This window comes from Fundulus heteroclitus, chromosome 17 (genome assembly GCF_011125445.2).
Source record: "Fundulus heteroclitus isolate FHET01 chromosome 17, MU-UCD_Fhet_4.1, whole genome shotgun sequence".
Taxonomy (NCBI): domain Eukaryota; kingdom Metazoa; phylum Chordata; class Actinopteri; order Cyprinodontiformes; family Fundulidae; genus Fundulus; species Fundulus heteroclitus.
Genome location: NC_046377.1, coordinates 332,960 through 357,051, shown reverse-complemented (window position 1 = coordinate 357,051; position 24,092 = coordinate 332,960). Strand labels below are relative to the sequence as shown.

The window sequence follows — 24,092 nt, the reverse complement described above, 5'->3', positions numbered from 1 at the left end:
AACAACCTAATGCAAAAACAAAACTATATTGTGTGAAGACATTTAAATAAATACTAACACTGAGGAGAAGATGGAGGAACCTCCACAGTAGGGTATAAGTATATATAAATTTTTTTGTGTGCTGCATGCTGCTTTGCTGGCCATCTCAGCAAATTCCTCCCAGACTAAGACCAATCCTTTAAATAACTAAGAAAGATATGATGTACTACATATTTCTTACAAATTACTCCATGGTGAAATAAAGCAGAACATTTTTAAAAGACTTGTCCAAAGTATAAAACCAGATCTGAATGAAATGAGAGAATATATATAGCGTGCATGTTAAGTTATATGTGGGAAGGGGTGAAGGATTAGGGCGTTTTAGATCTTGCACAATAAGCATACAGTTTTGTATGAGTATGTCCACCAGATGGCGCCCTCGTCACAGCTTCCATTCTGAAGGAGCTCGTTATGGGTGCATCGGTCTGGGCATCGCACCTGATCTTAATTAGCTAATTTACCGCCGCTGGCCTGTGGATTTTTAGGGTGAGAGGTGGTGATGCACTGAAATCACGCGATAGTACTGAATTTACCTGTGATTGCCTGCTTTCATCCACCAGGACAACTTTTTATTGTTTCTGATGAAACATACATTTTTATAATTGACCGAAGCACATAATATTGTGTTTATTCCTGCATATTTGCCTTTTACAGTTTAAATCCAGAGGTGGGTAGTAACGAATAATATAATACTTTTCAGTGCACCACATCTTTTTTCAACAATGTACTTGTCATGGTTTAGTTTAGGGAGGACCCCTAAATAGAGAAAAAATAAACCAGACTCACAATGTTGGTGTGAAGAACAGGCAGGGTGATGGAGAAACAGGGAACATGAAGTGAACAGGAGAAACCAAAGAGATTAGAACCCCAGTGGGTCCATATCCTGTAGGGAGGTGTGGTTAATGACACGGACTACAGCAGTGACATGCAGGCAGGAGAGGCAGATTAGGCAGTGCCTCACCCCTCATTAAGACAATAAAATACAAACATAAAACCCACTTGTCCACTTCACTGTTCTATAAATGTGTTGATTTATTTTCAGTGTTATTTAAAAAAAAATATATTGTCAGTGACTGAATTTATTTTCAATTCAATTAAATACAATTTTATTTACATAGCCCCAATTCACAATACATGTCATCTCAAGGCACTTTACAAAGTCAGATCCAATCCAATCAGACAGAGTTTATGAATTACCTGTTTAAATCCATGAGAGGAGAACGAGGTGAGGCAGTATGGCGCCGTGCCTCCATTCTGATGGCGCCGTGCCGCACACGCTGACTGATGCAGGCAGTTGCCGCATTGCTGTCCCTCTTTTTTTTAGCGCCAATTACACATGCACTACATATGCTGATGTTCCACAGTCTGTCTAAATTACACAAAAACGCAGATAAAATACCTCATCACATGTCACTGGACCACAGGTGCGCAAATCCGTGGATAGCGGACCAACTGAGAAGGAACGGCAATCAGCAGGACTATGTAACAGAATGAGCAGGGCAGGAAGACAAAGAAATATCAATTAAAGGAAATGGTGATAAAACTGAAAGGTTCACAGAAAATAAAATAAACTAAGAAACTGAACGCAAAGCATGAAATAAAAAGGCAAGACTTAAAGAACTAAAGAACTCTGCTGACCCTGCTCTGCATGAAGGCAAGTAAATATGTCATAGGTAGTAAGCCTGGTCCCTGGAATTACTTTACACTCTTTAAGCATGTTACCTACTGCAGGCATTGCTTTCAAACACTTTACATTGTCAAAAAGTATCTGTAATTAGCATTTTCCTAAATAAATAATTGAGTAGTGTTTCCATTAGTTTTTAATGACACATTTGTATTCTGTTTGTTCAGCATTATTTTCTTCAGGTAACTCTTATTTGAATACAATTTGTTTCGTTTTTTTTGCTAAATCAAGACTAAGTGATTTTTCTGTGATCTCTAGTGTTTCAATTCCTTTTCCCCAGTCTGCTGGTAAAAGATGGTCTTTAGAACAAATCTAAATAATAAATACGCTTTGATTTCCCTTTTGAGGTCAGAGTAATATATTTTATTTGCATCAGAAGAGTGTCCTGTAAAGGGTTCTGCAAAAAACACAGCCACGATCCAACTGGAGATTGCACAACAGTATTTAGTGAACGTTGTTCCACTAAAATTGTCGAAACAGCCCAAGGCATTGGTTGAAAGTCCATTTACTAAATGTTTTAAGTCATATGGACTTTAAACTACATAACAAAGTTCCAATAGAAAGTACTTATTAACACAGTTAGTCATCATAATCAAAATTATAACGTCAGGGCACTGCCTGGTTACCAGGAAAGCCAAATAGCTTTAAGTCTATGTCAGTTGTTGTTTAATACACTCCTGCCTGGAGAGGCGAGGTATTATGGAACAATAGATGGAGTGAATTCATGCACTGCTGTTCTCTAACAGTAAGAATCACAATCAGAATATATATATTTTTTGTTATATTTACTTATTGAACAATGATGATTGAGGCTTCGTTTACAGGAATTTACATTTAGATATTCTGAGATGATGGTGTACAGTAGGCAGTAACATTTAGGTGACTGTAACGTACGTTAGGCTAGTAACAGTGGGGGCGAATTAAAAGCGTCGGGACTGCAGAAAAAAAAATGGTTTTAAATCAACCCCACTGTTACTAGCCTGTATACATAGAAAAAAATTATCTCAAAAATCCAATAATTTATTAAAATATTTCAACCTCATGTTAAAATATTTCAGCGAACAAGCTCTTTAACTAGACTGGTAAAATTCAACTGAACTACTCAGGAAAACTGAAAAGAAGGAAAACTGATAAACTATAGAAAAATAGTACATGAACCCAATAACAAAACTGAGTGTGACATATTTTAACTTACAATGGCTTTTGTAGGACAAGGTGTGTTTTGCAGGGCAGGGGGTGTGATGTGTGCTATCTAAGACTGCAGCTGGATATACTTGCACAATTTGGCAGATGGACGGCGGGCATGATAACAGCTGAGGTTAGCGGCTCAGTTGACAGCAAAACAATGGTGGTGGCTGCATTATTTAGCAACCCTTCTAAAGCCCACATGTACCTTTAATTACCACTAATATAAATAATGTGTGTATGAGCTCCTGCATGCTGTGGCTGATCTCAGTGCGAACAGAACGGGCTGAGTTTTAAACACAGCAGAGCTAACGATGGTTACTGTCTTTGTATTTGCAGAACTATAAAGCCCTAGCATTACCTGGGTAACAGAGTCATTAAAATAACCTGCCTTATTACTAAGGTATAATAATAATAATAATAATAATAATAATAATAATAATAATAATAATAATAATAATAATAACAATAATAATAATAATAATATTAATAATAATAATAATAATAATAAGACTTTTAGCTCAGTTCATTTCAATATATTAAGTTTGCCTTCTCTGTGTGAGTAGAAAGAATATTAAATAACCAACTTCAGATGGGCTTCCATGAGTCAACAAGTACAGAAGTTACTGAAATCCATGAAATTAAATAATAAAAATAAAGACTCTTAAATGTTCTTCTGTAATGACTCTTCTCTGAGTCAAACTGGATAGATAAATTGGCAAAAATCTGAAAGACTGTCCCAAAAAAAAAAAAAGCATTCTTTTATTTTCTGTGTAAGAATGAATATAAAAAGCAAAGCCATTCAACAAACAAAAATGTGTATACTCCTATCTTTAGTTTTCTTCCTTATCTTCATTTTTTTTTTTCTTCACTCTCCTTGTTTCCTCATCCATATTGTGCTGCAGAGCTGGTCTTACTCGGCAGTGTTTGGTTCCTCTCCATGTTCCACTCGCCCTGTGGAAAATTGTCTCAGTATCTGCCTTGTATGAGGGAAGTGCGACGGCAAACTGCAGTCTTCAGTAATTCTTCAGTAATGACATTACATGTCATGGTTTTGGGCTTTCCAAAATATTTGGTTCACTTCTGGTGCACCCTAACCCTTAACCTTGGGGATGACGTCACATCAAAGAAAGGTATTCCATGCCACAGCAGACCCAAGACACACTGCAAAAAGGGAACTCAAAGTAGGTAAAATCCTCTTGAAATTAGTGTATTTTTCATTCATTTGAGCTGGTAAATCAGACTATTTACCAATGGAATAATATTTTTGCACTTAAAATAAGAACAATTCATCTCCATCATCTTATTTCAAGTGCAGGATGTCTAATTATCTTATTTTAGGGGTAGAAATTCTCATTCCACTGGAAAATAATCTTATTTAGCTGCTCAAATCAAGGAAAAATATACTAATTTTAAGAAAATTGTACTTACTTTTAGTTCCCTTTTTGCAATGTACTGTTGTAGCTTCAGGGTCAGTGGCCTATTACTATTCAAGCAGTTAAGCACGACAAACAAACCCAAAACTACGATGAAATAATCACTATTTAGATGCCTTTGCAGACGTGGAGAGCTGCGGGAAAGGAGGAAGAAATGCTGCTGCGCTCCAGGTTTTGTAGCTTTTTTCAGGTCACATGGATTCCAGCACTGAAACTTCTCCTTCCTGGGAGTTGAGCATGAAAATGGGTTAAAACTGTGCATTCCTGGATTCAGAGTTTTTTTTACCACCCATCTCTTTAGTTTGGTGTGTAGTTCTTATTCCCTTATACTCCTCCTTTATTCCCATCTCTGGGCCCAACACTTTCAGCTTTTGCAATGAAATAACAAAATACATTTACAGTTTGATGATATCCCAGCTGAGAAGCACTTATATGCTACAGTTTTTTTTCCATTTCTTCATAAATGTAAAAGTTCTCGACCTGACTCACATTCAGCATTCCTGAATCAGGCCAGCTGATTTAAAAACGTTAAATGACACCTTTTGATGACATCTTTGAAATATCATTCCATTTGATATTTGCTCCATACTCATACTAATGAGGATATAAGCGTGTTTGAGTGAAATTTAAATTCACTGACACTTTACTAATCACAAAAAGTGGAAATTAAAACCCTTTTACATAGTTAGACAGTACTTATATGATATCGCAGGCATATAAATTCATAAACGGGTGCTTCTCTGCTTCATTTACACGTTCCTTTTGTCTCCTAATGGACACAAGAACACCAGATGACAAGACATTTCATTCTCATTTAATGAAATTCACGAGCTGCTGTGTAAAATGACCAACAGATTCTAAAGTGGGACAGAAGAGGCTAGTTAAAGCAGCACAACACTGTAATGGTGTGAGATTATGGAATTATTTTTCAAATGTGTGGCATAATGCAGAGGGATCTGTTGTCATCACTACGGCTGATTAAGATCAGCCAGACCAGATTATTTAGGAGGTTTTGGTGCATCCTACTTTTATGTGTGATACAATGAAGCAGAAATAATCAAGAACGCTAAAAGAATTTGAACTTTAGTATAGGAATTTAAACTTTGAGCTCGAAACGGGTAGAGAGCCTTCTCCGGATCAGAGAGGATGTCCTTCTCCAAGTGGAGCAAGACATCCTCTTGTTTAAGTATCTGAAGGTCTTGTTCATGAATGAGGGAAAGATGGAACGGGAGATTAACAGGCAAACTGGTGCTGCGTCTGCAGTGAAGTGAGCGCTGTACCGGTCTGTGGTGGTGAAGAGAGAGTCAAAAGGCGAAGCTCTCAATTTACCAGTCGATCTACGTTCCCACCCTCATCTATGGTCATGAGCTTTGGGTCGTGACAGAGATTGCGGACGCAAATGAAATGAGTTTTCTCCGTAGTGTGTCTGGGCTCTCCCTTAGAGATAGGGTGAGGAGCTCAGTCATCCGGGGAGGACTCAGAGTAGAGCCGCTGCTCCTCCACGTCGAGAGGAGCCAGTTGAGGTGGCTCGGGCATCTGGTCAGGATGCCTCCTGGACGCCTCCCTGGTGAGGTGTTCCGGGCACGTCCCACCGGGAGGAGGCCCAGGGGAAGACCCAGGACACGCTGGAGGGACTATGTCTCCCAGCTGGCCTGGGAACGCCTTGGGATTCCTCCTGAGGAGCTGGCCCAAGTGGCCGGGGAGAGGGACGTCTGGGCCTCCCTACTGAAGCTGCTACCCAAGCGACCCAACCTCTGTTGCCAGCACAGGACTGTAATTTCCCTCTGGGATTATTAAAGTATTAAAGTATTTCTGATTCTGAGGACGCACGTCCCCATGCTGTGGTCCCCGTGTCCTCATATTGCAGGCCTGCAGTACCGCAACATGCCGGAGACCCGCCTAGGACCCGGAGCCGTTTCCCCACGGCTACGTTCCGAGCTAGCCGCTGCCCGCTGCTGAGATAACCAACTTTCCCTTGGAGTACTTCAACTGCTTCCGACTGGATGCCCCAAAGTGAACTGAACTGACACAGAGGCACCGGCAGGTGTGGCAGAGAAATAAACTGGTTAAATGATTTATTAAGAACGGATTACTTAATGTGTTTTCACTGTGTTTTTAAACACGGGGAGCTAACCGTCATAGTTCCCGTTAGCATTTTGAAATGATGCCATGCTGATGTAATTCGAGTGTGTTTTACGGTTATAACAAATTATACCTTTATTTCCATAAGGGTTTTATATATTGATGGGATATTAATGTTTGTGTTATCCGGTTTGCTCATTACGGACCGGATAACAAGCTTTAATTTGGTGAATGTCTGCTAGCCTAATGCTATTAGCTTCCGGATAACAATCGTTCTTCCTGGATGCACGACTACGATTCGTTTCACACATGAGATTTGTTTCATTTCGCTCCACCATCGTTCGATAGTGCTATGAGCATTATTACCACATTAATATGGAAGATTAATGTGGATTTAATGGTGTTTTTGTATAACTTTAGGATTAACCCATTTAGCGACCGATCGCTACAGGGACCCCTAGCTTCCCAGAGGAATAATTACAATAATAAAATCAAGCATTCTAAAGTTGACTGATTTTACTGAGCTAATCATTCTTTAAAATGTTATTTTATCAGATAATGTTTTAACTCAGGGTTTGCATTGTGAATGGGTTGTAACACATACAAATGTTGTTCTGAATTAGTTAAACTAATTTAATCTCACATTCTTTAAGATGAATTTTGGTTCTTTGATTTAGGATTCACTGCATCATTCTGATGATGAGAAACCATTTCATTTAGCCCTTTTCTGCTTCTTCTGTGTTTACATAGTTCCTTAGATTCTTGTTATCTTAATTTTTCTTAGTAGTTTAGTTGAGTTTCACTAGCCTGGTAGGATTTCTTGATTGAAACATAGTGTTAATTCAAATAAACAGCATTCTATAGTGAGGTTCTCTGGATGTTTATTTTATTTCTGTTAATAAATTTTTGAAGAGAAGTTGCCTCTCGTTTATTCCATATGTGTGCAGAGTTTGCTGTCGGAAGAACGCCGGTGCTCGAATCACCCTTTCAACTATTGTGCTAATATCAGCTGTCTTTTTATCAGACCAGAGAATTAGTTATTTGATAAACATTAAATAACTTAAAACAGTGTTTAATAGCACAACACATCTTTGTCATGATCTGGCACGTACATACTTGTAATCATTACAGTACTTTCTGGCCAAAAACATGAACCTGTCACCAGCACATAGTTTACTATCCGGTTTAAAAGTAACGATGGGCTCTGTTTGGGATGGAGGAGGATGTCAGACGCTTACCTGAGGTCGTCTTGGGAGCTTCGTTTAAGGGTTCCAGGCTAGAACTCTTGCAGCAGCATTGTGGGTCAGCTGAAGGCTTTGAACTGCATTTTGTGGACATCCTGATAGTAAAGAATTATGTCCAGCCTTGAAGGAACAAATGCATGGACTAGTTTTTCCAGCAGCAGTCCTGGACAGAATATTTACATCATAATGGACCCAGAGAGAAACAGATGGATCATTTGTTGAATTGTTGAATTGAGCTGTTGGAGCTTTAAAATCAAAGTAATGACCCCTCTGTGCCTCTTCTGAGGAAGTTCAGGACAACAGTGAAGATGGGTCTGTCCTCCATCCCTCCATCCCTCCATCCCTCCTCCTCCTCCTCCTCCTCCCCCCTCCTCCTCCTGCTCCTCTTCAGTGTGCGGCTGAAGCAGTGGCGGATGGCCCCTCTTTGGCAGGCAGAGGCAGAGAGGAAGCAGCTCTCTCCACTCCGGTGCGCCTTCTTCCAAACTGATCGGCGCTTCCTCCTGGCACCTGATCCAAGCGGTCGTTCTGCAGCTCACCTCCAGAACCGGTACGTTTCTTTAACATCTTGTTTGCCTTGTCCAAGCCCCCCGGATAGAACAGCTGCGTCTCAGTGCGCGGCAGAGATACGCGCTCCGTGGTTTATTCAGCTCCGAGTTTTCTGACAGCGGGAATCTGCGCTTTTATTTTTATTTTAATTTTATTTTTGAATCCAGCACCTCAGCGTAGGAACGCATGAGTAGATTCCGCTGCTCCGGAGTCTCCTCTGAGTACTGCCCAGTCCTTCCCCTCTCCTGGCATCTCCCTGCCAAGAACAAGCAGGACAGTTGGCGGGACCGAATGGCTGGAAAGTTTAAATGCAGTTGAGCGAGAGGCTGTAGGAGCATGGCTCTGTAGGAGGAGGCAGGGAGGCGACACCTGACAGGAGCTCCGGTGCTCACCCAGCTCCATCAGGGGACCGGCTCTCATTTTCAGTCAGGACTCTGCTCCACAAACAGCCGCTGAAAGTAACTGTGGAGTCCACTCAGACGGAATTTATATATATATATATATATATATATATATATATATATATATATATATATATATATATATATATATATATATATATATATAATTTCTCTGTTTTTATTAAGTATTTTAGTCACATTCGTTTTTCTGTTTAATTAAATGAAAAGAGTCATGAAATTATTTCAAGCATTTATTAAGGAAATGACCACAAATGATGCAAAGAAAGCAAGCTCATATTTATAAAAAAAAAAAAAAAAAAAAAAAGTAAGAAACTAACAAAACAAGAGCAAAACTAAGAATGTTTCAGAAATGGGTATTTGGAGCAGTGGTCCTGGTTTTCAGCATCCTCTCCACCTGCCTCTCTTGAGACTCAGGTGCTCACCTCACCTGTAGACCTGTGCTTGTGTTGGGATGGAGAGATGCTTTCAGAAAACATTCCATGTGGTTTCCTCCTTTTTCCAGAACTGTGGGTTTGTTTCCAACATTTTTTTGGTGCTTTAAAAAAAGAAGCAAACAACTAATAATAATAATATAACATACTTTAAATTTAAAGTGCTTCAAGAAGAGCCGATGTGCTTGAACTCTTTCATGTGTGCACAGAATAGAACCAGAGTAATTGACCAGAGACCAGAATATAAACTATTATTAATTAACTCGTTCAGATTTTGAGGGACGCCGCTCTGATCAGCCGTGTGCTGACTGCCGCTAACGCAGAAGGATTCTAGATGCTGATGAGATGGAATCATAGCAATGAACTGAAACATTTATAAGAAGTGCAAATGAGAGCAGTAAGTCAAACCTAAGGGTTCAGATCTGCTCACCTCTTTTAATTTGAGAGAGAAAATCTTCTGGATCTTTCTACCACTGTGACTGGAGGTGGAACCAGGCTGTGAGAGTTCAGCATTTCTTATTCTTCAGGTCAGGTCATGGAGAAATGAGCTAAACTTTGATGCTGTTTCAGGAAAAATGCTCACCCCTTTTTTCTTTAGAAGATGAAAAAATGTGATTTTAAAAATGAGAAATTCAGTGCAGCTGAAAGTTGAAAGAGGAGCACACCAGAAGATGTAAAATGTGCCACAGTTTACATTTGATCAGAGTCAGATTATAATACTTTTTATGGACAATATATCTGACGTGGCATTTCCAGGATATTAACACATATTTAATTAATACTTTACAACAGTGTCTAAGTTAGTGTAGTAATTTTTTGTATATTCAGAAACAAAATATCTACGTTAAACTGTAAGATTTTGTCTGTTTTGGAAAAAGAAATGCTCTTGAAGCTAATCAGAGAAACGAACACATTTAATTCAGCTCTGTCTTGACGACTGCAAGAAAACGGAGGAAGATGAAATAAGTGTTCTGAATGCGACATCAGACACCAGCCAAGCATAAAACTAAGAAGAAGGGATTAGTCCTTCTATTACAAAGACGCTGCAGGACACTGCTCCAAACACACACAGTCTTCTTTCCTGTAAATTAGAGTCCTCAAACCCAAGGAACAACTCAAATGAGAAAAATTAATCAACATGCCTGAATTAAAAAGGCAAGCGCTGTATATGAATCACAACTCAACAACAGCACCATAAATATATATATATATATATATATATATATATATATATATATATATATATATATATATATATATATATATATATTTTTTTTTTTTTTTATTATTAATTAATTTATTTATTTATTTTTTTTTTTTTAATAGTATAGACATACCTTTTTTGTCCTACAGTGGGGAAATTCGGGCATGACAGCGGCAAAAACATGTAGACTGAAGACACCAGACTTACACCCAAAATTAAATAATATGTAAGAGGAAGCCTCTTAATATCATACTCAGATGAATAGGAAATAATGCTCTCATTAAAATAAAAACAGCAGCCGATTATAGAAAAATGTAATATATATGTGTGTGTATATATATATATATATATATATATATATATATATATATATATATATATATATATATATATATATATATATATATATATATATATATATATATCTTTGTTTTCATTACTATCACATAAAAAAGTCAAATTAGAACAAAGTGTTCTGTGGTCTAATTGCTTTTATTTAGAAAAATATTTCTGATTTGATGCAAAGATGCATAAAGAGTGAGAGAACGTTGGTGCGTGTTGACAATCTTTTTAATAATCTGCCTCACATATTGTACCCGTGATACTTATCATGACTACAGGCGCCGTTATTTTGTAGACTAAATGGCCTAATTTTATCCCACTTATTGAAATGAAATTTAATACTAAAATTTTTTATCCTCCTGTTCACAACCGTGGTCCCTTAAAAAAGCAACGGGCGGTGCTCTTCTGATAACCAAACCATCACTTCGCTTGTTCTTTTGCTACCAGAAAGCATTTCAACCAGACGACTTTGCCTTCACAATACCAGAAGAGTATGAAAACAATGTAGTCGTTCTGAAACGGCGACATTGTCAGAAATGTATTTAGAGAGTCGTTAGCGGTCAAATTGATGCCGTTCATGTTGTATTTGTTCCCTCCAGCTCTCTGTGACGGTAGGGCAGGAATCCACCTGCTTCCTGCTCTCTAAATGTCAGCTGTTCTCATGTACACTGGCTGTTACCGTCATTATTAATCTGCTTTTATTGTTCTAATTTCCATCACGGCTCCTCATCGGGGTCTTTTTGTTCAGATGCGTTTAGAATTCGCAGAGCACCGCTCTCACCAAATCTGGTTCCCTAGTCTTCATCTCCTGTCATTATGTGTATTAGCAGCAGGACTTGCCAGAATATTTGGGTAGGAACATTAAAGTGTTGCAGGCTTTATAACCATGCATAGTTTCCTCTTGAACGGACAGCTTTGTTGTCTCGCTCTCTTTCTCCATAAATGAATGAAAATGATGTTTTACGACTCACAAAGAAATGAACCGGCAGACCTTTAGGCTTAAGCTGCACAACCAGCAGGTCATCTTGGCTTCAAACAGGAACATTTTATTTATTTAATTATTTTAATAATAGATGTTAAATACTCCAAAATGTACAAACTGTAACTTTTAACAGTGGAGACTCTATCACCTTGGCTGTAGTTTTCTCACAGCAGCAAAATGGGAGAAACTAGTCCTGGAACCCGGAGCATCCGCAGTGATACAGCACCACTGTCAGGAAAAGGTTAGATGTATTGATCATCTTATTGGTGAGAAATATTAATATGAAAAAAAAAACAATTTCCAAACATGTGGAGCTGTTATTCTCTGCATTTCTGGGTCACATTTATCTGTAAAAAGGAAAGCGGTACAGGACTCAAATACAGCTCTTTACAATGAATCTAACCTGTTAATCACTGGATTCAAGTCAGAATACACCTTAGCTACTACATCATTCTTTCTTATGAACTGCAATACTGATGAACGTTTGGATAATAAACAGAAATGTTGCCTTAAAATGATCAAGCTGCTGTCATTGTGCCAAATGAATGCGTTAATATTAGAGTTAATATTGGAGATAAATGGGTTTATTATTTTTAAATCATGATTCCCAGCATTACTCTGTGGCTTTTTTAGATACATGTAGAATTGTCATAATGGGTGCTCTTCTAATAATCAGTAAAAATGTTAGGTTAATCTAATTAGGTTTAAGTGAATTCAAATTTCCATTGATGCCCTTTAATGTTTGGTTTTATACCTCAATTGAAATTTTGCAAAACTTTGCAAATCAAATTAAATAAATCTGTGATTCATTTGCAGTCAAAAATAATTGCAAACACACGGCTATGCAATTAATGCCTGTTAAAAATGTAATTGCCTGAAAGGTCTGCTCTAAACTGTTTTTATTTAAAAGTTTCATTTTTTTTTTTAGCGAGCTGAGAAATGGATCAAAATGAAAGGAGATTTTTCAACATGGTCTGTTCTTGATGTAATAAACATAATAATTATAAACTAAATATTGAAGGATACGCTTGCAATAAGAAGAATTACAGCTTTTCTACAGGCAGGTTGGGTCAGCCAGCACACAGGGGGCTTCTCCAGAGGAACAATCACAGTAAAAAATGGAAGAAATCCATTCTTCTTGGATTCTACAGCATCCATAGTAATGGCAGACCGGGGAAAACTACTGTAGTGGAGTATTGCAGCAGCAATATTTTAATCCTTTTTGACAAAATATTGGTTTTGTGCCTTCAGTAGTATGAAAAGGTTTTCATTTTACCACCAGGAAACTTTGGGAATCTGTCCGGCCTTCTGTCCCGGTCTGCTGCTTCCTCTGATGGGGTCCACTTTTGATTAGCCAGCAGCTTTTGCCTTTCTTTCTTGCCGTATTTTGAGGTAAAGCAGCTGTGGCTCGGTGAGGAAGAGGATGGGCCTGTTAGTCAGGAGCTTCACCATCACGTAAACCTGTCCCTCAGTGAGCCCAACGTTCCCCACAGCATGTGAACGCCTGGCACTGGAGAAAGCATGTGGTCCATATGGGATACTTTGGCTCATTTTCCCGCATAAATACTCGTAATCTCCTGGTTCTTTTAGAAAAATAGGAGGAATATATAGCTGGAAGGCTTTGCACTCTTCATACTGAAGTGTTTTTCTGGCATATTTTCAGTGCGGTGCTAAAAGTGTGTAAATTAGTCCATTTCCAGGTGTTTAAGACAACCGTGTTTTCTTACACTTGTCCATTTTAAAGCAGACAGCTATAAAAAGATGCCTGTAGCCCTCTGACTATAAATCACAACAGCTGAGAGCAGCATATTGGAGCTTCAGTGCAAACCTGCAACACTGGTGGAAGTAGAAAGAGATCTGTGGCGACCGATGGCAGCTCGGTTTCTATAAGGGCGGTTATTTTCTGTTTACAGTGCCTTACTAACGCATCCTTTAAGGTGTTTTATTGGGATTTTACGTGACGGACCAATGTGAACATGCCTGTGCAAGTTCAGAGTGATCGAAAGTCCAGGTGCCTCCGATTTAAGTCCGTTTGCAATCACTGTGAAGTTGAAGGAAAATGATGTTCAAAATTATTTTAAAAATAAATGTATGAAAACTGTGGCTTGCTTTTGTGTTCACCCCCACTTTACTGTGGTACCACTACATATGAGTTGGCAGAGTCCACTGGTATGTAATTTAATCACTAAAGGTGATGTGCAGTTTCATTCTCCATCACTTTCCATCCTATTTACTGCTTTGTGTTGGTCTTTCATATAGAATCTCAATAAAATACATTCAAGTTTGCGGCTTTAAGGTGAAAAAAATGTGACTAATTCAAGGGGTATGAATTAGAGATGCACCGATCCAATACCCGCATCGGATATCGGTGCCGATATCGACTAATTAACTGGATCAGATATCGGACGAATGACGGCGATACAGCATTCCGATCCAGTCATTTTTTTTTAATTGATATCATAAACCGCAGTATCTAGTCACTTCCATTCTATGTTTACTACACCGGCTACGTCTTCACGCGCAGTAGCTAGAGACGAGCAAACACGGGGAACAAAACATGGAGCAAGTACCAGACTGAGCCAAGTCTGCTACGTGGAAACATTTCAAACGTAAAACGCCAACGATAAAGTTCCTAAATTCAAAACCACAAACTTAAATAAGTACGTCCAAAAGCACCATTCTAAAGAACATGTGTACCCTTTTCTTAAACAACATTTATGACAAGCCTGCACTCACATGGCAAGTTCATTCATTCAGCAGTGGTATGGGGTACTGGCCCATACGCTCAGCCCAGGTATCGTATCAGGTTGGATCGGAAAAAAAATGTATCGGTGCATCTCTAGAATGAATTAGTCTGTGACTCATTCCGTCTCATGATTTAAAATTAAAAGCAAAGAGGTCACAGAATCCAGGAGTAGGGGTTATACTTCCTGATCAATTTAGGATCAGAATTATTCCAACTGAACCGGGAGATATGACCAAAACCCAAAAACGTGATAGTAATAAAAACGAGCTAACAGCACAGCATTCTCATGTCTTTAATTTCATCAAATAGTTTTCCTTGCTCTTATCCGAGATATGGGTGAGATCTGAGTGGTTGGAGCCGCACTGGATTAAATTAGAGTCACAAAAAGAAAATGACTATTTGCTAGAAGATCAGCGGCTAATAAGGTCAAAACAGGCTTCAAAGAAAGGAGAAAATAGTTAGAGTTAGATTCCAATGCACTAACGGTGCGTCCGATTTATAATTATACGCGTGGATATAAGATTTATCCCAACAGACATTATCAAACTGAATCACATTAGGGTGAAGAATTGACACAGAAGTCTGGAAAGCGCAGATTCAGTCGTTCTGTGAAGCTTACGTGATCAAGACAGCTGCATCTGAGCCGGGAGTGTTAGACACTCAGCATCTGCTAATGCATTTCTCTGTCTGACACTAGCAGTGTGAGGGGCTGTCACTGTCAAATTCACGACAACAGAAACACTTTTAAATATGCATGCGCAGGCCTCCATGCTCGCCCGCCTGTGCGCGGGATGCACACGCGCGCTGCGGGCGCTCCCCAAACACATCCACCAGCCATGCCGGGGATTGGCCTGTGACAAACAACCGCGGTGTGAAGTGTGAAGTGTGTTTCTGTCTCATCAGTGGGCTGTCAGCGTGTGAGGTTGCAGTGAATGATGAATCGAGATGGCACGCCGACATCGCGCGGCGGTCCAGGTGGACTCCGCCGAAGCCGCCTGTCCCCAAATTATCGCCTCCTCCTTACACTGTCGCCATCATTCAGCACCTCTCAGCGGCTCCGCTCCGCTTCCAACAGCCGGTGAAAAATGAGCCGCAGAATTGAATCCGTGCCTTTAATAGATGACGAGCGCGCAGACGGGCCTAACACGAGGGAGAGGCAGGGAAATTTGCTAAATCCCGTTCAGGCTCCGTCTCGTCCGACGCTGCGATCACAGCAGCTAAACGCTGCAGCAGATTCACTGAACCTGAGGCTGTTACGAGCGAAACATTTACGCATTCATTAAAACATCTGGAAATTGGGAAATAATTTCATCTGGACCTACGATTTGTTGGATTTATTTCCCATTTATTTCGTCAGGCCAAACTGTGAAGCGAGGGCTTCACAGTTTTAAAACAAGGCATTCCTGTCATGTACAGTCTTTCAATTCTCAGACGCATTCACCGTTTCATAACTTGACTAAAATTAGGGGTTTGAAAAGACTTGGCTTCTTTTGTTCAATGAAATGATTCTGATTTTCCGGAGCGCTGACGGATGGATGATTTTGCTAATCACTGGTCACAGCCTGTTGCTCTGAGAAGTTTTCATCCCTGTAATTGGCTGCTTTAAGACAAACGCCGTGTTTTTGTAAGCTGTTCCGTCAAACAGTGTTAATGTTGGTCTCACTGTTATGGGTGGCATGATATGAATTTTCTGTTCAACACAGACTTCTCTTTTAAGTCTGGTGGAGTGTTGGTGCATCACTGCATGCACACGGGACCTTAGGCGAACAACAATGACCCGGTGAGGTTCATGTTGCACGAGCTTCTGGCCAGTCTGCTGATAGGTGAGAACCTGCGGCACTAGATCCTTCCCGTCCACCCATTGCAGTTCTTTAACAGTCATAGGAATGCACAATATATTAGTTTTAATACATTCCAAGTAAATTGTCTGTAAAAAATTAAGAGCTAACAAAGTTAGAAAATGCTCTTAAAGGTTTATTACATAGTATTCAGTTTGGTTTATTGATTGCTGTTACTGAAAGATGTGGTAAACAGTAACAATCTCGAATCTTGATCTGGATCTGGATCTGGATCAATAATAGGCCCGTTTACACTACACTTTTTTAACCGAGCCGAGACCAGTCAGAGCTCGGTAACCGAGATAACTCTCGTGTAAATGGTCAGCAGACTGAACCGGACCACGCTAACTGCAGACCAGTTCCCTAGTAGGTCTCGGACTGTTTTTTTTATCCCGGTTACCTAATAACGAAGAGCACATGAGCAGACCGCGTCATCCCCTTACAGTCAGCTGACTGTCTGCGTTTTTTCCGGCGTGTCTGGCTGCACGTCCCGATTCACACTCCATTCAGACAAATTTCAGACATTCATAAAAATACCAGCTTCCTTACCGTGCCACACGATTTCCAGAGATGATTCTGCTTATGAACCTCAGCGTCTGTTGTTGTTTCCTGCGTCTGTAAATCCTTATTAGACGTTCATTTGTCTTATCCACGTCCCAAAAGCCGACTCCTTCATCCTTAATGTTACGGGCGCCGGCATTTTGATTCGCTTTGTCCTGCCTTCCATCCCAGAGAGCAGCAGTACCGCAGATCACCACTAGGAGGCGAGGAGCAACCAAGGAATCGGGATAGTGTGGTGTGTAAACGGTCGTCTTGGCTTGGTTAACTGATCCAAGCTCAGACTGGTCTCGGCTCAGATCGGTTTAACAAGGGTAGTGTAAATGAGGCTAATGTGTGCTTCTGTGCTTTTTTTGTGTCTCTGCTCTGAATTTAACCCCCAGTCGGTCGTGGCAGATAACTACCCCGTTTACACTAGCCCTTTTTAACCGTGCCGAGACCAGTCCGAGCTCGGTAACTGAGATAACTATCGAGTGTAAATGGATCGCAAACTGAACTGAACCGAGCCAGACACAACCAGACCGCGCTAAATGCAGACCAGTTCCATTTGCGGGTTCGGCTCGGTCTTTCAGTAGCCCGTTTCTCTAATAACAAAGAGCGCATGAGCAGACCGCATCATCTCCTTACAGTCAGCTGACATTTCAGACATTCATAAACCTGTAAATCCTTATTAGACGTTCATTTGTCTTATCCACTTCCCAAAAGCCGACTCTGTCAAGTAAATTCACCAAAAGTTGCCGTCTTCGCCTGACTCTCCGCAAACAACGACGTTTCACCAAGCATAACTGCCTGAATGTTACGGGCACCGCCAAAAAAAAGCAGAAACAAATAAAAAAAAAAATTAAGTAAATGTAGCACAGGGTCGGGGGGGTGGGGGGTTTCGCACTATGTCTAAATGTTCAATTCATACAAACAGTTTACAGGTGAAAACAGAAGTTAGCAGACAATCTCTGAGAGGATGTGCTTCAAACACAGCAACTATATAGAAAGGTGGTGGTGATGAAGTTTGATGTGATGGAAAGACGAGGAGAGCAGAGTATCAGGATGAACGATGAGCCGTTTTAAAACATGTGTGGCAGATGACTGGCTGCAACAGAGACATCTCACAGGTGCACAACAAGAAAAAAGTTTCAAGACAACAAAAGACTGAGCATTATGACAGCTTATCAATGCTCTCTGTTACTTGGGCTGCACAATACACTGCAAATGTGTACTTCAGTGTACTTCCTAACAGTCCTAACCGCAGGGTTAGGCTGAGAGGTTTTTGCCTGTAAATTGGAATGAGATGAAGCTGACACAGTGATCAGAAAGCCCCAAAGCAACCCTGCTTACAGCGTGGTGTTCATCTGTTAAAGTGTGTTACAATGATCCAGTGTGTTATTTTACATGCTGTCTGTATTTTGAAAGTTTAATGGAGGGGTTTGTGCTGGGTATGCAGAGCAGGCTGGAGCCAGAAGACCTGAGTGGTCTGGAGGGTTGATGCACTGATAACAAGTCTGTGATGTATTTAGGTGCTAAGCCATTTAGGGATTTATAGACTAACAGAAGTATTTTAAAGTCTATTCTCTGAGATACAGGGAGCCAGTGTAAGGACCTTAGAACTGGGGTGATGTGCTCTACTTTCTTAGTCTTAGTGAGGACGCGGGCAGCAGCGTTCTGGATCAGCTGCAGTTCTCTGATTGACTTTTTTTTTTAGCAGACCTGTAAACACTGCTGCAGTAATCAATTTGACTAAGATAAACGCATGGATTAGTTTTTTGAGATCCTGCTGAGACATCAGTCCTTTAATCCTGGAAATATTCTTCAGGTGATAGAAAGCCGACCTTGTAATTGTCTTTAGATGCTTTTGGAGGTTCAGGTCTGAGTCCATCACTACTCCCAGATTTTGGGCCTGATCAGTGGTTTCTAGCTGAAGCAGCTGAAGCTGTGTGCTAACGTCTGATCTTTCCTCTATTGGTCCAAATGTTATTACTTCTGTTTTGTATTTATTCAGTTGAAGAACATTTTGGCACATCCGTATATTGATTTCTTTTAAGCATTTACTCAGTGCATGAATGTGTTCATTGTCACGAGGGCCTCGTTTCAGAAAGAATGGCTGATCTATCCTGAGTAGAGAGCAGCTACTCTGACTAGTTCTACCTCACGCTGTCATACTCAGTGTTTTCGGTTTCAGAACAGGTGATATCAATCAGGTAACTAAACTCGGCATCCTATCAACTCTGAGTTAAGCACAAGCATGAAAGAAGCCCTCATCAATGGAATTCACCATGACAACGGCAGGAAACAAGAAGCCTGGAAGTGGCATTTCCCACGAGTGGAATTAGAACCGCAAAAGGCATATGGAGAATATTAAACCATGTTTAACAAAAAGAAACAATGCTGTTGCTGCTGGAAAAAAAAGCATGTTAGCAGCAGAGAATTGCTGAAAAAGTGAATGTGAGCTGAGTGTTGTTTGACAGAAATAAAGCTATATTCTCACACGTCGATTACATTTCTATAGGTGCAATCCGACAGGTATAAAAAGGACATGGCAGCAAATTAAAATGAAGTATGAAAATACAGTTTAATAAGGTCCAGTTATTCCAAGTTATTCTTATTTTTAACCTTAACCAACTAAAGCATTAATTGGCTATATTCAACATATAAGTTAATGATGGGATGGTGTGAGTAATTGAAATAACTGATATGTTCATTCATCATTTTGCCAGAATTTGGCTTTACCCATCCTTCTAAAAATGAGTTGACACAGATTTTCTTGTAGGAGTATAATTTGTGTCAACCTGACTTTATATTAATCATATAGGCTATATTTATATTTTAAGTTGAAGTACAGGTGGCGTTATTTAAATAAAGAAACCTGCCGCAGCCCTAACTGTGTTGGGAGATGAATGGAAACTAAAATATATGAATGGAAAATTCTCATAATTTGATACAGAATAAAATTATTGCTTTCATTCTATGTAGTTCTTTTATTAATCTTGTGGGTCTCTCACTATGAAACACCATTCAACTCTGCTATAACTGAGTGCTTAAATAAACACACAAATCTAAAAAAATGATGAGTACAAAATAAATGTACCACACGCACAATTACAAATTACACCAACATTAAAATTTGATTGTGAATGTGATGATTACTAATTCAAAAAGATTATTATGTCATCGTTGGAGTCTGCCGTGATGTCTCTCTATATAGAAATTGGTTATTTTTCAGTAGATACCCTTTTATGTAGGTGTTGTTTTACAGATTTCCAACTTTTTCTGTATTCCATGCTTTTTGGGTAAGCTCTGTTTTTTTTTGTAATCCTTTAGGTGCTGAGGAGTTGTAGAAAGCAGAGGAAGAAAAGGAGGCAATGTTCACTCCACAGATCATGGTAACGGTGAGCTCAGCGTGCGTTTGATTGTCTCGAGGACAGAAATCTTCCCCTCTGGCCGATACAATCCCCTCGCTGTCCAAATCAAAAAGCAACCAGCAGCTGACGCTCTCCTCTCCCACGCTGAGCACAAGAGCCATGGCCTTCACCCTGTCAGAGATCATGGCAGCGAGGCGGCAGCAGTCCCAGGCTCAGTCCCACACCCAGAGAGGCGGCAGGGCGGCCGTGGAGGTGGACGAGTACAGCACCAATCCCACTCAGGCCTTCACCTTCTACAACATCAACCAGGGACGCTTCCAGCCACCTCATGTTCACATGTGAGTAGATGGGAAAGAAAAGGTGCAGCCATGTTGTTCTTTGACATGTTTCCCATGTTGGGCAGATCCCTTTGACTTTGTTCACAACATTTAGACACCAGCATTCACAATAAGGAAAGTGTGATCATATGGACTGCCAATTCCACCCATTTCGTCTTTTCAGTCCAAATCGGGTGAAAGAGGAAATCCATCTTCTAAGGAAACCTACTGTAGCTTTGCTAACAGTTATGATTCTTCAAAGAATATTTGACATTCAGACTAGGATCAAAGATTGATGTTCAGTTTGTCTAATGTTGCCGTCTATTGGGTAAAAAGTAACTAATAATTGCTTCAAAGGCAAACATTGATAACAGGTTACTAGCCAGAACTTCATACACATTGTGAAGTGTATTTGTGAGCTAGGAAAACAGCCATGAATAGTGTGTACCATTTTTATTGAAAAAAAAAAAAAAACAGTACAGTCAAACTAATGTCTGTGCATCTAATATTGCACTTTGCATCACTTTGGCACTGTTGCCAAGCTTGACATGAACCAACCAAACAAATAAATACTCTACCTGTTTCCTCCTCTTTCCTGCTTGAATATTTAAACTTTTATATATATTAAAAAGTTTGGTAGGAGAGCCATTCAGTAAGTAGTGTTAGCTCCCTTTCCATTGCGAGCCCCAGAATTTAAAGCCCCCAGGGACCCATTTTATTGTTCTTTTTTGTGTGTTTCCTGTCTGGCTGTGTAGCACTCAGAATAGCTTTCTTAATGCCTAAGTGATAGATTTACTTTCACAATTGGAGCACAACTGCTTTCGCTATGGCGCTACAATGATCCTCAGGCAAGAAACTTTTTTGGACATTATTTTTGGGATTATTCAAATGGACACAAAAACAAGAGTAACAATCCAGCATCCAGCATCTAGCCCCGCCCCAGACCGATTGAGCCACAAGCCAAGACCAGGGACGAACACTGCCCCGACATGGGCAAACCCCATGCATAAGACCCTGCCATGATCCCAGCCCCAACAACCCCCAAACCCATCCATCCACAATCCTACAATCCTGTGCATTGTGACATGATCTATAAGTACAGCCCACCTCACAGAAATTAATGAAACTGTCTGGAGACATGAGAGCGGCTCTTATTAGTTTTTTTTTTTTTGGAAGGCTATTGACCCGAATTTGACTAGAATCAACCATGTGCGTTTCCGTCACATGATACTGTATGAGTTAAAGGCTGTACGAAATATACACAGCAATCTGAAGCTCCTCTCCTCCCCGTGATAGAGTTCTTACTGTAGGCCTCATGAAACATCAGAAAAAAGAAGCTAGAAACAGGAGCTAGGAGCGATAATTAGAACATTTCAGAATCAGCCATAGAATGTTCCTGTTGATACGTCTTCCTCCCTGTCCACCTTGTCCTTTGTCTTTGCTGACCAACCAGTAAGTCGTTGTTAACCAGGGCCTTGACAGATTCTGTATGGAGATCATTTTCTTGACTCACATGACAAATTTGGCAAAACTTTCAGACCGTAGTCTCTTTCTGACTGCAACCTTGTGTATTTGTCCGGCCTCTGAAACCTACACATAGACTCACTGGCCACTTTGTTAGGTACACCTGTCCAACTGCTCGTTAACGAACCCAATGCATTTAGGCATGTAGACATGGTCAAGAAGATCTACTGCAGTTCAAACCGAGCATCAGAATAGGGAAGAAAGGTGATTTAAGTGACTGAACATAGCATGGTTGTTGGTGCCAGACGGGCTGGTCTGAGTATGACAGAAACAGCTGATCTTCTGTGATTTTTACACACAACCATCTCTAGGGTTTACAGAGAATGGTCCGAAAAATGGAGAATATCCAGTGAGTGCCAGTTCTGTGAGCGCAAATGCCTTGTTGATGGCAGAAGTCAGAGGAGAAGGCCAGACTGGTTTGAGCTGATAGAAAGGCAACAGTATCTCAAATAACCACTCATTACAACCAAGCTATGCAGAAGTAGCCTCGTGAGAACATCCTGATCTCGCGAGCTTTCAAGGTTTCACTCGCAGATCAGTCTGGCTACTTTCCGTTAAAGAAAATTTGGAGCCGTTCACCAAACGAACGTCCAATCAGCGTTGGCTTTGAGACGGGTTGAGGTGTGATGCAACGAGAAGCGCGACAGTTCAGTCTAAAGAACATGGCGGCTTCAGCAGATGAAACTAGCGTTAGCGTGGCTATCGAGCTAATGCTTTTTTCTCTTGCATCCTTCTTTTGGAATATGGACCGGGTACCTGAAATTGTGCCTTTTATTTGCAAATTATCTTTACATAAACGGCAAATATCCTTTGCCGACATGTTGCTTATTTGCTGAGCTAACGAGCCTTTACCTGCAGCAGCAAGAGTTGCCTGGCTTGTGGTTGTGTTTTCGTCGTCGCTCTGTTAGTACGTCATATGCTTCGTTGATCTGATTGGTTTATTTGGCCCGTCTATCACCAACATAGACCAATCAGCTAACCAGTATTTTCGCCCCTTCCCAAAATTGCTTAAACGGAAGGTTTCCAGAAGCATATGCGGAGCAAATCCATCTGGCGGAGTCAGGTAAATGCAGAAGAGCATCTCTGAACACACAACACGTGTGGTGGATGGGCTACAGCAGCAGAAGACCACACCGGGTGCCAATCCTGTCAGCTAAGAACAGCAAACTGAGACAACAATTCGCACAGGCTGACCAAAATTGGACAATAGAAGAACGTTGCTTGGTCTGATGAGTCTTGATTTCTGTGGTGGAATGGGAGATTCGTATCCTGGATGTGCAGACGACAAATCTGCAGAATCTGCGTGACGCTATCATGTCAATATGGACCAAACTTCTGTTTCATGTGGGGTCCCACAGGGTTAAATTTTTGGACCTTAACTCTTTTGGTTATACGTATTACCTTTAGGCTCCATCCTCAGGAGATATGGAACACCTTTCCATCTCTATGCTGACGATTGTCAGCTCTATCTGCCCCTGAACCAGGGTGACAGCTTCTTGGTGAATGCCCTGATGGACTGTCAAGACAACTCCTTGAAATGTTGATCCATGCTTTCATATCATCCCGCCTGGATTACTGTAATGGACTCTATGTTGGTGTAAACCAGCCTTTGCTTTCTCATCTACAGCTGGTTAAAAACACTGCTGCGCGTCTTTTAACAAGTGTTTGAAAAACAGAGCATATTACCCTATTTTGGCCTCACTCCATTGGCTCCCAGTACATTTTAGAGTTTATTTTAATATTACTATTTTTGTTTTTAAGTGTTTTAATGACCTTGCCCCGCCGTACCTCTCAGAGCTTCTTCATCCCTACTTGCCCTCTCAGGTCCTCAGGTCAGCTGGACTGCATCTCCTGGAGGTACTGAGGTCTAAGAGGAAGCTCAGAGAGAGCAGGGCCTTTTCTATTGTTGGTCCTCAATTGTAAAATAACCTGTCCCTGCACATAAGAGAGGCTCCTTCACTGCCCACTTTAAAACTCGCCTTAAAACCCACTACTATTCTTTAGCTTTTACCACTAGCAAGACTTAGTTTTCATTTTTAATTGGTTTTATTGTTTCTTTTAAGTGTTTTAATGCATTATTTTTTCATCTTATTTTTTCATGGATGTTTTAGCTTTTAGGAATGTTGTTTCAGGTGTGAGCTGTTTTTAAGAGCTTTATA

The 24,092-nt window shown here is 40.3% G+C and overlaps 1 protein-coding gene across 1 annotated transcript in view; it reads left to right on the top strand.

Moving 5' to 3' along the window:
- The first annotated feature begins 8,047 nt into the window (after positions 1 to 8,047).
- Positions 8,048 to 24,092, top strand: part of mpped1 (metallophosphoesterase domain containing 1) — a 116,504-nt gene continuing 100,459 nt past the window's right edge. The window contains exons 1-2 of the mRNA XM_012876772.3: positions 8,048 to 8,217; positions 20,052 to 20,430. Of these exons, the coding sequence (XP_012732226.1) occupies positions 20,252 to 20,430 (179 nt within the window). The 5' untranslated portion in view covers positions 8,048 to 8,217; positions 20,052 to 20,251. The remainder of the gene's footprint in view (positions 8,218 to 20,051; positions 20,431 to 24,092) is intronic.